At 40.5% G+C, this 14,125-nt stretch overlaps 1 protein-coding gene across 1 annotated transcript; it reads right to left on the bottom strand.

Annotated features, from left to right (window-relative positions):
• Positions 1-721: 721 nt before the first annotated feature.
• LOC125695384 (acyl-CoA (8-3)-desaturase-like) lies at positions 722-13,210 on the bottom strand. Its single transcript, XM_048949737.1, has 12 exons — positions 12,986-13,210; positions 9,560-9,670; positions 7,975-8,172; positions 6,848-6,949; positions 6,557-6,685; positions 5,168-5,228; positions 4,456-4,532; positions 3,603-3,700; positions 3,061-3,157; positions 2,206-2,285; positions 1,431-1,556; positions 722-1,253 (listed from the first exon to the last, which is right to left on the bottom strand). The coding sequence occupies exons 1-12, from the start codon at positions 13,208-13,210 to the stop codon at positions 1,202-1,204; spliced, it is 1,356 nt and encodes a 451-aa protein (XP_048805694.1). The 3' UTR covers positions 722-1,201.
• Positions 13,211-14,125: the final 915 nt, after the last annotated feature.

Below are 14,125 nucleotides of genomic sequence, written 5' to 3' on the forward strand. Positions count from 1 at the left end.
AAAGCCTGTCAGGGCCCTTCTGGATAGCAGCACAGCTCTCTGGTGAGTCAGCCATTCCTCCATTTTATGTCATGTACTGTAAATGTAAATATACTGAGGGTGCACTCCATCCTATCTTCCAGCTCATTAACAAAAATTAATGCCAAGGCCAAGATTCAGCTGAGGCCAAGACTTAGGAGTGGAAAAATGACAAACCCTAGGGGTTCCATTGTTGCCGGGCTTTTCTTCCCAGTCCTTTGTTTGTAGTGCAGAATCTCTTATCTTCACTGTAACAGGAAAAACTAAGTGGAAGTTGATGACTCTATTCTAAAGGTACAGTTGATTTATACACTTTTATGATGTACGGTGCACATTTCCACTGCTCATTCACTACAATAATCTCTCAGCTGACTCCTCGGGAGCAGAACTGAGGATGATATTTGTTCAGAGATGCATATTACAAATACTAAATAACACAGCATAGGAAGCTTATACATGGCTCATCACTACACAAAGTACACAAGCCAATCAATGAACAAGGAAACTCTGAAAAAAGCAGTGAGATTGAGAGGTATTTTTCTCCTGGCATCTGAGGATGCCTGGTGCTGTAACAAATAGGATACTCTAGAGAGCAATGATGGGAGAAACATTTAAGACGTCACTCAATTGTACATAACAAATATTACACTCCAGGCATAATTTGTAGTTTATTATTATTTAAGTGCATTACTGGACGCACTGAGCTAAGTCAAAATCCTTTGCAATTTTCAATGATTTCAAATAGGAAAGCATTATATTAAGCATTAAACCATACATAAAGGGAGTATCTAAAGAAAAAAACAACAAACAAACAACAACCAACTCATCAGAGGAGACTCTGGCATGCACTTAAGTGTGTCCAGTTGCACCAGTCCATAATCTGACTTGAGCACATGCTCAAAATTGCTTCTTGGCCACATTTACTCAGACACAGTTACAAAACATTCCTCCCTGACATAGCAATCCAGCTCCTGCTGGCCTTATTCACTTGTAATGTATCCGAATCAAAATACCTGGAAAGACCAAAAGAAAAATTCAGATAACTTCATATCAACTGGAATCTGATCCATCCATTCTTAGCCATTTTATTCTTCCTTAGAGTCCTGCATTGCTCCTGCTCTTAGCCTTGCTGGGGATGCAAAGATGTGGCAGATTGTGAATGGTACCATCAAGCCTTGTCTTCCTATTTGTGGAGGTAGGCATCAAGCCAGAGCTCTCCTGAATTCTTCAAAGAGCTGAGAGAAAGAGAATGAGAACATTATGTCAAGTTGCTTAGGAGGGGTGTTTCTGGAGATAAGGAAAACAAGGATTTCCACTTCTTGTAAAAATGAACAAGTCATCTTTTTCTTAGAACTCCCACCTCTCCTACATCCTTCTGTATTTTTGTCTGCAGTGTGTTAACTGCTACTTACTGCACAATATCTGCAAAGGCGGTGAGCAACGGCTTGCATTGGTACTCAATGCCATGCTTGGCACACAAGGATTTCACCAGTGGAGCCACCTTCCAGTAGTTGTGTCTTGGCATTGTAGGGAATAAGCTGTGAATAGGAGACAAGTTCTCTTCCAGTGCCCCATCAGAAACTTTATCTTTTACAAGTTTCTGTTCATTATCACTTCCTAAGAATCTCATAGCCCACACAAAACAAGACTTGTTGCTGCTCTTGTATATCCCTGCTTTTAGCACAAGGAACTCAATCTTTTCCCGCTTCCCCCTCTTCCTTATTTTTGCACCTCTGAAGCAAGGTTTCTCCTAATTAAGTGATACTGAAAATTAGAAGAACCCACTTCTGTCCGTTTTTCTCCAGAAGTAATTATCATCACAGCTAGTCAGCACAGGAATGGAAATGGCTATCCTTCAGTTTCATATCTCAGTTTTGTGAATAATAGTGTTAGTAGTTGATATAGGTAGAGCTAAACCACTGCATCAGATTACAAACAGGGTGCCTTGGAACATACATTTAAGCTTCTGCTTTGGACCAACATTGTTGCTACTGAATTATTTAACAGATCACATCCATTTCATTTTCCAACTTCCTGCAGTGAAGGTTTTGAATTAACACCATGATGGTCTTTATAATTTTCAGTCTCTAAGACAAATTCACTGGTGCTACAACTAATTGTAGGATTCATGCAAAGAATGGGGGAGGGGGGAAAAAGAAAGAAAAATTCCTCAAGGTATGTACTCACTGATGTTCAATCTGAAAGTTCAGATGCCCAGTAAACCAGTCATTGAACAGAGACTGCTCAACATTACATGTTGCCTGGAGCTGGGAAAGGGAAGAAGAACAGCTAAAATCAATACAGATTGGTGACTTTCATTTGTCTTAAGAGCAGGACACAAACTTTCATCTCTGCAGAAGGGGAAAGTGTTCAAGACAGAATATTACAGTAAATATATATTTGATTTTAAATGGCTCATGAATATGCCATTGCTGTTCTCCTTTACCATTACTGGAACTGTATCCCATTCTTATAGAAACATTTCTTACAAAAAAGACCCTAAGTTGATCAAGACCAACCATTTACCTAAATACCAAATCCACTGCTAAACCATGTCCACATGCCCCCTAAGTACCTTCAGGGATGGAAACTTTACCAATTCCCCAGGTAGCCTGCTGTAATGATTAAAGCATCCTTTCCATGAAGAACATTTTCCTTCTATACAATCTAAGTGTCCCCCAATGCAAGTAGAGGCTGTTTCCTCACATCCTATCACTTGTTACTTGAGAAAAGAGACTGATACCCACCTCACTACATCCTCCTCTCAAGTAGTTGCAAATAAGTTCTCCCCTAGCCTCTTTCTCCTGACTAAACAACCCCAGTTCCCTCTGCTGCTCTTCATATGTGGTTTCCTGGTCCCTTCATCAGCTTCTTTGCTCTTCTGAGCACGTTCCTGTAACTCAATATCTTTCTTGTAATAATCCTATTAATCTTTACCTCCCAGTTACCAGTGGATTTCACCCTTAATGCAATACAGCAGTTTCTTTTCTTGTCGTTGGAATTTGCACCAGTACAGCCACAATTATAGAGTACAAGTTTTACCTGGGTAGACACCCAGTCCAAATTCTTGTCGTAGTAAATATCCATTGGAATATGGTTCATCTGTGAAACCCAGACAAACCAACTGCTCTCCAGCATCCTGTGCAATCAGACAAGAGGTCAGAATTCAATAACAGATAAGGAAGTCAATGACGAGCCACCAAAGTTGTCGACAGCATAAGCCAGACTTGGGGATAGGTGTTAGAACATCAGACTTTCCTATCCAGCACCTGGACAAAACTTAAGTTATTATGGATTTCATAAGGAATTATGAAATTTCCACATGAAACTAGAAGCAGAGCCTATTTCCAAAGCACTTAACAGTATGTAAGGTATTTCTCAACTTGGTTATCATTCACTAAAGTCTTTGCTTTCACAGCTATTGAGGCAGCACAAAACTGGAGTTAACGATTAAGCAGTTTTAGCATAACTTCCAATTATAAGAAGGAATAAGAGGAATAACAAGGAAAAAGCAGAGAAAGATAGGCAGACAGATTAAAAGAACACAGAAATGAAGACTAAAGAAACTTCTAAAGAGATATTACCTGAATATAAAGTAATATGCCAGGAGACTCTTCATTTCTAATAATGATCCATAAGTAAAAAAGAATCTGATATAGAAGGTCAGCATACATGCCAAGTCCTTCCAAAACCAAAGACAACAAAAGAGAAAATCATTAGATACTGCATTTCTTTTCTAAACATCATATGTACAGGATAAATTTCTGTATTTAATTTCTGCAGGTTTTTGTTGTGCGGCTTTTTTCCTTTTTTCCCCTAGACTGATTGATCGAAGGAAATCCAAATTAAGAGAAGCTAGCAGTTTCTTTACACAGCTTGCTATAATTGAATTTGAACAGTCAGTCCTAGTAAGTGGATTAATCTATTAGCAAATAGCTAAGCATTCAAAAACACTGCTTTAAGACTTGTACCAAATCATTGACTGTGAGCCTCTCCAGTGAGCAGCATGCTAGACAAACTACTTCATTCTGCTCTGTTTTTATGTACTCATAACACACGCAAGAGAAAGAAGAATGAAGCATAAGCACTGGCTGCCTGGCATGGGAAACAATGCCAAATGCATTCATATTGCTGACAAATCAAGCATAACAGTTCCTATAAATCAACATTCCTCTGTTTCTGACCAGTATGGACACACACTTAATGATTTTGCAAGAGAAGCAAAGCAGTGCAAGCCAAGTAGCCTGTTACTCTTGCCTTTATCATCAAAGTAGGAAACAATGTGATTACCAGAAAGTATTCGTAGCCACTGAAAATGCTGCACCAAATTGACTGCAGAATTATGCCAATAGAAAAGCATACTGTGTCATGCCTGAGCTCTGAGGAGGACTGGAAGCCCATAGCCAACCCCTTGGTTGCACAAGCAGCAGTACTTACCACCCAGTACCTCTTCGTGTATGCAATATAAAATGTGTGACAGTGGAAGTAGGTGGGAAACAGGAGTGGAGGAAGAGCTGTAATGGAGAATTCATCATCACTGGTAAATTGTGCTGCTTTGCAACAAGAATGAAGCTTCGCTAAGATGCGAGAAGGGTACAGAAATGAGAACCTGGAGATCAGGGCAATGATAGTGGAGAAGTGAGAACTCTGATTTTTTTCCCTTTGTTCTGACTGTGCACTTTAATAGCCATATATTATATAGCTGACGTAAACAATCCTTAGAACCCTCATCTCACTCTTCCAGGTAACTTCTCTAAATAATCAGTTAAGGGTATTTCTCCTTTTCTCTCTACAATTTTAACATGACCTAAGATGAATGTACCCCACAACAAATAGAGTAAGTGGAACAAATGTAAGCCAGTTGGTTATAAATATATTAATTTGGTCAAGAATTGTACAGAAACCTGATCTCACATAGAATCGTTCAGGTTGGCACACCAGGAGTTCAGAGCATCAGCTATGATGTCAGAGCAGGTTACTCAGGATTATATCCAGGTAGGTCTTCAAGCTCTCCAAAAATTAGACTCACACTGATTGTGTTCTTTGATGCAGCCAACCTTAGCTCTGCTCAAGCCCTGCAGATCGGAAGCAATATCTACAAGCCCCATTGGTTTTCCTCATGGTATCACAGGAAAATGAAAATACTCACTGAAGAAGAAATATTTGTGCTGATGGTTGTATGGCATGTATTTTTTCTTTTTGATCCCAAGCTGTGAAAATAAACAACAAAATACTGAGTGGAAACTAAGCAACCTGTATGGTTAACTTGCCATTTCCCAGTCTCTTTTCAACAGGTGTTATTCTGGCACACTTCCCACAGCCCTCATTACTACTGTCTCCTTCTTGTGCACCTGCCCTATTATTTACAAACCAAACATGCCTTTTCTACAAATCCCATTCCAGATAACTTCTTTAATACTTTATAGCTCTGTAAATTCCTTCAGAGATAAGCAATTAAGCAAGCTTCTTCTTTAGTAGGAGAGAAGTGAAATGCAATTGCTGAAAAGTAGTTCTAAATACATTTATGTCAAACAAAAACAAAAGTAACATCCCATAGGAAGGACAAAGAATTTGCATTGATACACAGTAGGAAATAAAACTGCTGTCACAGATACCACCATAATCTGTGTTGAAGAGGAATAATGTAGTAAAATTATACCAGAATGTTTTATCTGCTAAAAGATGATGTGATTCATAAGTGTAAGAGTTATGATAAAAACTAAGTGAATAAGGGTGAATTTCAACGGTTCGATTTCTTTGCTTATGCATTCCTGCTAAGTTCATAATTGATTTAGTGCAACCTTAGATGCTTCAAATCTATGTTGTACTGTTAGTCAAAAATACTTAAGTAATACTTAAGTAACAGCTTCATGTTGGCAAAGGCATTTTTAAAAGAAAACTCATTCACTGCTCTTAGCTCTTTCAGCAAGGCCTCAAAAAGCAACTAAGTTGTGCAGTGAAGGCTGCAGCATTGTCTCAGGTTATTGCTTCTAGTGATGGCCCATCAGCACAAGCTGAAAACATCTTATGTGGACAAATGACATCTGCCCTAACCAGTCCTAGAGAGCTAAAGAAGAGCTACTGGTTCTTTAGCCCTGATGTGCCAGCTGACTTTCATATCAGGCAAGCGTGCCAAAGCAGCCTGTATCTCTGAGCCTCAGACATTAGCATTGACTAATAATCCCATGTAGACATGCTTGATATTAATCTTTACAGATCACTAATAATCATTAATTGCTGAATTATTATACAACCCACTAGGCCATTAAGTTGCTATAACCATTAGTAGTCCTTTTCCTGCTGGGAAATGCATTTGTCTAGTTGTTTAAAATGACTTATTAACAGTTTAAGCAATTTTTAATGAACATAATAAAAAATATGACCTGCTCAGAAAGGCTGAAGGAGACAGAAAACAACATTTTCTCAGAAACTATGACCACACCTTAGCTTTAGATATTTTTGATATAGTGTGCTTCTGGTGGTCTTTCCCAGCTCCTAGTACATGGCTACACGTGCATGCACACACAGACATACTGACCTCCACAGAGAATTTCTTTCCCAAAGTAAACAAGAAAGGGTGCATGTCGATGTCAGGATCTTTCCGGAAGCAGTTGGGTTTGGAATGGTGTCGAGAATGCAAAAGAGTCCACCATTTGGCTGATGCCCCCTGTTTATGTGAAGAACAGAGTATGATAGCTACAGTGTTCTCACTGCCAAACTCTGATTAATTCCCCTTCTTCACGCAGTGCTGAACGCTGTCTTTAGAGCGCACACACTTTTGCAGGAAGATCATCAAATCTAGAATGTTTTTCTGTGGTCAGTTACTTACAATCAAATGGCACATCACGAACTTGTGCAGCAGGTGGTTCCACTTTGTCTTCCTGAAGACTGAAAGATGTCCTAAATCATGTTGTAACCATGAAGCCTGGACCTGAAAGAGAGAAAAGGAAGGTCTGGGAGTGACACAAAAGAAGAATAAAGATCAGAATAATGAAATAGCTATTATTTACTTTGAGATATCAAGATCTATTAGTTGGACACTTCTTCAAAGCCATAGTCAGAAAGGAACTATGAAATCCTGGTACTCTTAATTTTCACAAAAGATTCTTGTCTTTCAACTGGAGAAACATGGATTTGACAGCCCATGTAGTGGATAAGTGATTGGCTGGATGGTAACACTCGAAGAATTGTAACTGCTCAACAGCTCAACATCCAGGTGGAGACAAGTGGCAGGTGGTGTTTCTCAGTACGGCAAGATGATTGTTCCTCTCTCCTCCACCTTTCTGACACTCCACCCTCAGCAAAAGAAGGGCTTGGACCTGTTGGGGTGGGTCTAGAGGAGAGCTATGAGGATGATCAAAGGGATGAAGTACTTCTCCTATGAAGGAGACTTTTTTTTTTTTTTTTTTTTTTATTTTGCCTGGAAAATAAAGGCCTCAGGGAGACTGTAGCAGAGTTCTAGTACTTAAAGGGAGACTACAAGGAAGATGAGGTGATACTTTATCAGAGTGTGTACCAGTGGGACAAGGGATAACAGTCTTGATCTAAAAGGGCAAATTTAGGTTAGACATTAGGTAGAAATTCTTTTCTATGAGAATGATGAGGCACTGAAACAGGTTGCCCAAAGAATCTGTGGAATGATGCTTTGAGCAACCTGATCTAATAAAAGGTGTTTCTGCTCATGGCAGAGGGTCTGGAAGTGGATGATTTTTAACGTTTCTTGTAATCCAAACCATTCTGTAATTCTGTGAATACATCTTCACCAAAAAACTGGAAGCTCCCCACATGCAGAATTTCTTCTTTCCACCTTCTGTTAACAAAGGCCATATAGAGGATGTCTTCTAAAACCAAGAAGAGCTATGCCAAGTAAGGTAACAGATAACTAAATACTGCAATGGTATACATATGAAAGTTGACAGGAGTGCATGTATACATGCTGTGGACTCTGTTGCTTACCTGGGAAATGGTCAGCACCAGCATGGAGACAATAAAGGGCACAAAGGATGTCCCAAAGTAAAAGAGAATGAGCCAGGCAGCAGTATCCAACAGGAGAATGTGAGTAAGGTGCAGGAAGAAGAAGAGTTTATTTGGCTCCAGAAGTCCCATTTTCTCCACAGAGGCACGCAATTCACGGAAGTCTTTTACCAGCATTTTCTGTGGGAAGCACGAGTGTTAGAAATTTCTTGGTCTCAGAGTATAGCACTGCAACCTCAAAAGACTACACCTCTGGTGCTTTGTCTGTCATCTCTCTGGCAGGTAACAGGGTTTATTCAAGAGATGTCTAAGATTGTGCTATCTTCTGGATGTTACCGATTCACGATCACCAGAGCCCAGCACTACTCAGACATTGTCAGGAAATAGAGAAGGCATGTGGATGAGGTTGACATAAAGCACCTCTCCTCAGAGTATCAAACTGGAAGGGAAAATGTGTGCATGTGTGTCAAGTACTCAGCAGAATGCATACTGAACATATGTGAACAGAGCATACCGTGCTTGTGACAGCCATTTGGATGAAATCAGTCCTCTTCTTCCACTACCACTTCCAACAGATCAAGGTATGCTTTCACTTTACTGATCCCAAAATTAGAAGGGGAAGGCAAGTATCTGTGTAAAAAATGGCACTTACTGCCCAACTGGGTTTGTACTTATGACCATGGAGGGTGGATTATGGAACAAAGCACTACAGCATAGGTGATCAACCAATCTATCTTCTTCTTTGGCAGCTCAGCAGGTACCTTCCAAACCTGATTTCTGCCTTAATGAAGTCCAACCTAAAGAACCCTGCCAACCTAGTTTCATAATCATTTGTGGGAAACAGAGTTTGCAAGCAGTAAGGCACATGAATGCTCTAGTACAGGCCAGCTCTAAGAAATAGGCAAAGCATGGCCACAGTCATGGCCCAAAGGAATAGGAAATAGACTTGGACATTAGGAAGCAATTATGTCCATACAACCCCAAGGACGATTGTATTCCAAGGCTACTTCTGTTATATTGTCTGCACCTCTCTCCTTTCTTTGACATGCAAGATTAGTTATTTTCACACTGCCATCATTAGTGCTTCTGTGGATGATTATGCATTTTGAACTTGAGACCACTACTGAAGGCTGTCTCAGAAGGCAGTGAACTAAGTTTCACAGCCTGTATTGTAAAGGTTAATACACTATCTGCATTCTCTCCCTGCAGATACCTACAGCAGAAGGAAATACAGTCTAAAATCTCACCATCAACTGAAGAGAATTACTGAGTTGTTGGTTAGCTCTTTCTCAAATCAACAGAAAGAAGAAGAGGTGATAACTAATATTCATGAGAGCCAAGGCTATAATTTATATAGCTGCTGTGATAAGGAAAAAAAAAAAAACAACTTAGAAATGACATTCTCAGACACCTAACATGGATTTAGAGCAATACTCATGTATTATTTCTAAATAATTTTTAAAAATTGTTAAGAACATGGATCCCATTGTTTTAGAAGCTAAACTGATATGGAAAAATAAGTTCTAATCTCAGAACATTTGTCTTTGACTTATGAGAACGGACTTACATTTTTAGTGGGCTCGATACTGGGTTGATCTGGTGCCAGCTCTCCTATCTGCAGCGGCTTCAAGTATTTGTTCACCAGGAACTTGTCAACATGGAATGCTACAAAAGCATCCTACAAATGCAGGAGAGTTGAAGAAGAGATTAAAAAAAAACCAAAAACACGGTGTTACTACCCTTAATCTGCCATACAGGCTGAAACATTCACTTGGAAGAACCACAGTGACAAAGACTGCTGGTTTACCTTTCTACCTCCTCCTTTTTTGACCTTCCATGCCCCACTCCCCAGTCACCTTTGCCTTACATGCTTTTAAAGAGAGATCTTATTTCAGCTGGTAAACTGAAGATGTCTGATTTCCACAACTGCAATGACTCAGTTGTTATGAATATGTGAGTTGTGGTGCTTCTTATTCACAGGCATGAGAGATTTTGATCTTTCAGAAATACATCCTTCTCAGTGGCTGCATTCCTACTTTTCCCCAAGTAGACATATAGAACACCAAGAGTTCTGGCATGTAAATGCTAAGTAGCCATGGAAAACTAAATTAAAAGTAATACAGGTTCTGAAGGAGGAGGTAGACAGGTGATAGCAATGTGAAATTGCTTTAGGAGACAGATCAGAACAACATTCCAAGCAGCTCCAAATACAAAATTTCACTCCCAAATTAACTAACACGGCATGGATTTCATAAAAGACTAAGTGATACAGGCAACTTTTTTCTCATACTTTGAGATATTCATACAGGAATGAATGTAAGGATGCAATTCACATGAACAGGCCTGGTTAGGTGTTAACTGATCTCTCACAAAGATATAAGTGTGAAGAAACAGCAGTCTGATGGCTTCCAGGCAGGGCTGGGGAGAAAAGGGCAGAAAAGCAAGAGACAGCTCCATTAATAGAGCACACAGGGAGTAGCAGCTGGAGCCCTGAAGGGAATAGGAGTGCACACTTGGATGTGCTACAGCTGAGACTAAGCTGGAAATGTGGTCTGGAGGAGTTAAACTCCTCCATCTGTGGAAAATTGCTTTCATACATCTAAACAAAGGGCTTCAGCTTAGTGCTCTGCTGGCATGCTTTCATTTAAGCCATCTTTCATCTGAATCAATTTTTGCCAGTCTAGCCACACCAGAATTAGTGCTTTACTGCATTCCAGCCCCAATTTGCTACAGAATCTGTCCCATATTCCAATCTGTCCATATTCCAAATTCCAGAACAGGTCTTGTCACTTGTTCAACTGATCTGGAGGCCTGTGTGCAACACACTAAGTACTGAGTGCACAATCACTACCAGAGGTGAATCTACGCCAGCAGTTTTCACAATGAAATTCAGCAATAAACTGTAGCTCTAACAACAAATAAACAAGTAAGCAGCTTCACAAAACCAACGACAGGAAGGGACACTATTTCATGTTGTTGCACTAGTAGGCATTTTTACAGTTGCCAAAATGCAAACAAATTTAACTAAATTGTAATCCAGAAGAAAAAAATCCAGTCTCAAAACAATTACTCCTGTTTTCTGTGTCACTTGATTCCCCTCTTCTATCCTTTGTGAGAAAGAAATCAGCAATAAAAGGAGTCTAACTCACAGATCTATGCAGCATGAGCTTTGCTAACATTCTGACTTTCATCATACTCATTTCCTATACTTCAGATTCCTCTTCTTACTCAAAGCCCTCCACAGTTATTATCCTCCAAGCCTATCTGCTCTTGGTACCATCTCTCAGTCAAACTAAGGGTATGTTGGTTTTTTTTAAATTTTTTATCATGCACATCCAAAAGATTGAACAATTTGACCTACTCCAAGATGCGTAGACCACACTAAAGTCTTCTGAATTTTGTTAATAAATGCTCCTTCCACTACTTTTTCTGTCTTCTATATTAACTAAAAAGTATGTAGGATTCATACTGTCTCATAGAACTGCACTGAGTGCTGAAGAGGAATTTCTTACTCTATCTGCAGTGTTCAAGTTGATTTTCAGTGTAAAAATAAAGTTTTCTATAAACAATAAAGCTCAGGTTCAGATATAATCATGCTGCACAGAGAGCAAAGAGTCCACACTATTAACTTGCCTTCCTTTTGGTACAGGTTGACTAGGGCCAGCACAGCTTTCTCTGTACTTTATTACATGACTCTGCAGCATAGGCATACTTGTACAAAATAATCCAACCAGGCATTTTCCTATTATGGTGCACAGCCTATTTCATATGCATGAGTGTGAAAACAGTTGAGTTGGGGTCACACAAAACTGGCTGAAGTCTGTCAGGGCTTACCATTTGGACACAATACCCATTAATAAAATGCAACTCAGATCCTAGAAACAAAGCATCTGTATTTTTTGGGTTCATCCACCACTTGGGCTGTTTCAGCAGCCTGAGATGAAAGAAATCTGACAGTACTAACTAAAGCAAAGGAATGATGGAAAATATAGAACACAAAACACTGCTAATTTTCATGGCCCTCAAACATCCCATTTATATGGGAGATCCAGGAACTGATAATCTTGCTTGTGTTGCTCTTTCAAAACACAGAGCAAGGAAGCAATCTCATCTGCCAGATTTTTGTGCACATGTTGATTTATCACTTTTTTTCAACATTTCCTGCATATGCCAGAGGGCAAGAACTCCAGGGAACGTGCTTAATGTTTTGATGGGCATTCCCACAGATTCCCACGGCATTAAGATAGACAAGAATGGTGCTGAGTAGATGTTTTTCTTTGTCAACAGACTAACATGCCAACAGTTGGTATTTAGCAGATGCTTCCAATTTTATTCATCCAAAGGATCAGAAAGCCCACGGGCTATAACTGTAGAAACTTTTCTGGAGTGCTGCTTGTGAATGCATGCTGCCTTGCCTTTTCCTACAATTACATGGGATGACACGGAGGAGGGGATACCCAGCCTAGAAGTAAAAAGAGCAATCACTATAGTTGCCTTGTGGCTGTTACGGTAGCTGAGGCAGCTTCCTCACTTTACCAGAGCCATTAACCACTGCAGTTATAGCAGCTGTAAAATAAGATCAAGAGACAAGAATAGTCTTGAGGACACCGATGAGATAAAACAGTTACAACCTGATTGCCCCAAGCCTAAGCCTTTTCTTAAGCACCTTCTTTCCAAAGGTGTTCAAGGCCAGGTTGGTTGGGGGCCATGGGCAACTTGATATGGTGGAAGATGTCCCTACCCATAGAAGGGAGTTGGAGCTGGAGCTATCTTTAAGGTCACTTCAATCCATTCTATGATTTACCAATTTCCATAGCATAAGCAGGAAAGCTTGCATATACCAACAGTACCACTGAGCCCATTGCAGCCCCCCAACCCCCATGAATTCCCAGCACAATCACTCCCTGTGCTCTTACTCATGATGCTGGCCAGACACCCAGCACACAGCACAAGCTGTTGGTGAGCATCTCTTCCCCATCCTGCTACCTCTCACCGTGACATCCTGCCCGGCGTGGCTGCTGATAAGAAGGGCACCACCCGGGTGCCTCCGGTAGAAGTGGCTGATGTCGTACACCTTCCTGTCGATCACCACCCAGCGCTCCTGCAGTGCTGGGCCCTGGCCCGTGCGCTGTGCAACCTCCTCCCAGGTGAACCATCGCATCACCAGTTCGGCCACTGCATTCCCATCCTGCTTCCTGTCCCCATGCTGTGGTGCCATCCTCCTGCTCTTCTCACTGCTCAGCCTCACCCAGCAGCCCCTCCATCCTGCCTCTGTACCAGTATATAAAGGTTGGGACATGCCAACGCAGCCCACGCCCACCTTGTTTTCTCACTCCATCTTTCAGGAAATACAAGTGGTGTTGGCAAAGTGACAGCTGCAGGCAGAGCTCCTCTGGGCTTCCCTCTTCCCAACCCCCACTAAACAAATCCATCAATCACTCACTCCTCAAAGCTTCCTCTTTTCAGCCCAGCACCCACACTGTAATGCAGGCAGGCAAAAACCACCCAGTAACTACAGGTGTTGAGTGTCACACCACGCAATTTCTTATTTGTGAGCTTGTTTTGTTCCCAAGACTTCCAGTGTTCTTTGTGCAGGGAAAACTTCACTAAGAAAAATATACTTCAGATTAACTTACCTCCCAAAATAATATTCCTCTGCATCTCTGTTAGGATATTACAGCCCATGAACCCTTTAGTGAGAAATATTAATTGTGCAGAATAGGGCAGGAAGGAGACTTCCATGGTGCCCTCTTGCATTAACAGGGCTCCTCAGAGCTCTGCACTTTGTGCTTCTGTTACCCTGGGTAAGCCTAGGGTAGCAAACACAAACTGTTATGTTAGGTTCTGATGGTAGGCTTCTTCTCCCCTTCTGTCTTGTAAAATTACCATGTAAGCTATTAGGAAAAAATTCCAACTATTAACTTCGGGAAATTAATGTTAATTACAAAACAAAGCTTGATTTAGCTTTTCCAAACTTCCTTAAGCAGTCACAGCAGTCATGCTATTCTTTCTTCTAATTTAAAAAGCAGACTATAAAGTCTTGAAACTATTCTAAAGCCACACCTGAATGAATGATTTCACTATTCCACATAAAGACAACACCTGTTAAAGCACATATTGGCATCAATCAGGA

Source organism: Lagopus muta, chromosome 6 (assembly GCF_023343835.1).
Source record: "Lagopus muta isolate bLagMut1 chromosome 6, bLagMut1 primary, whole genome shotgun sequence".
Taxonomy (NCBI): domain Eukaryota; kingdom Metazoa; phylum Chordata; class Aves; order Galliformes; family Phasianidae; genus Lagopus; species Lagopus muta.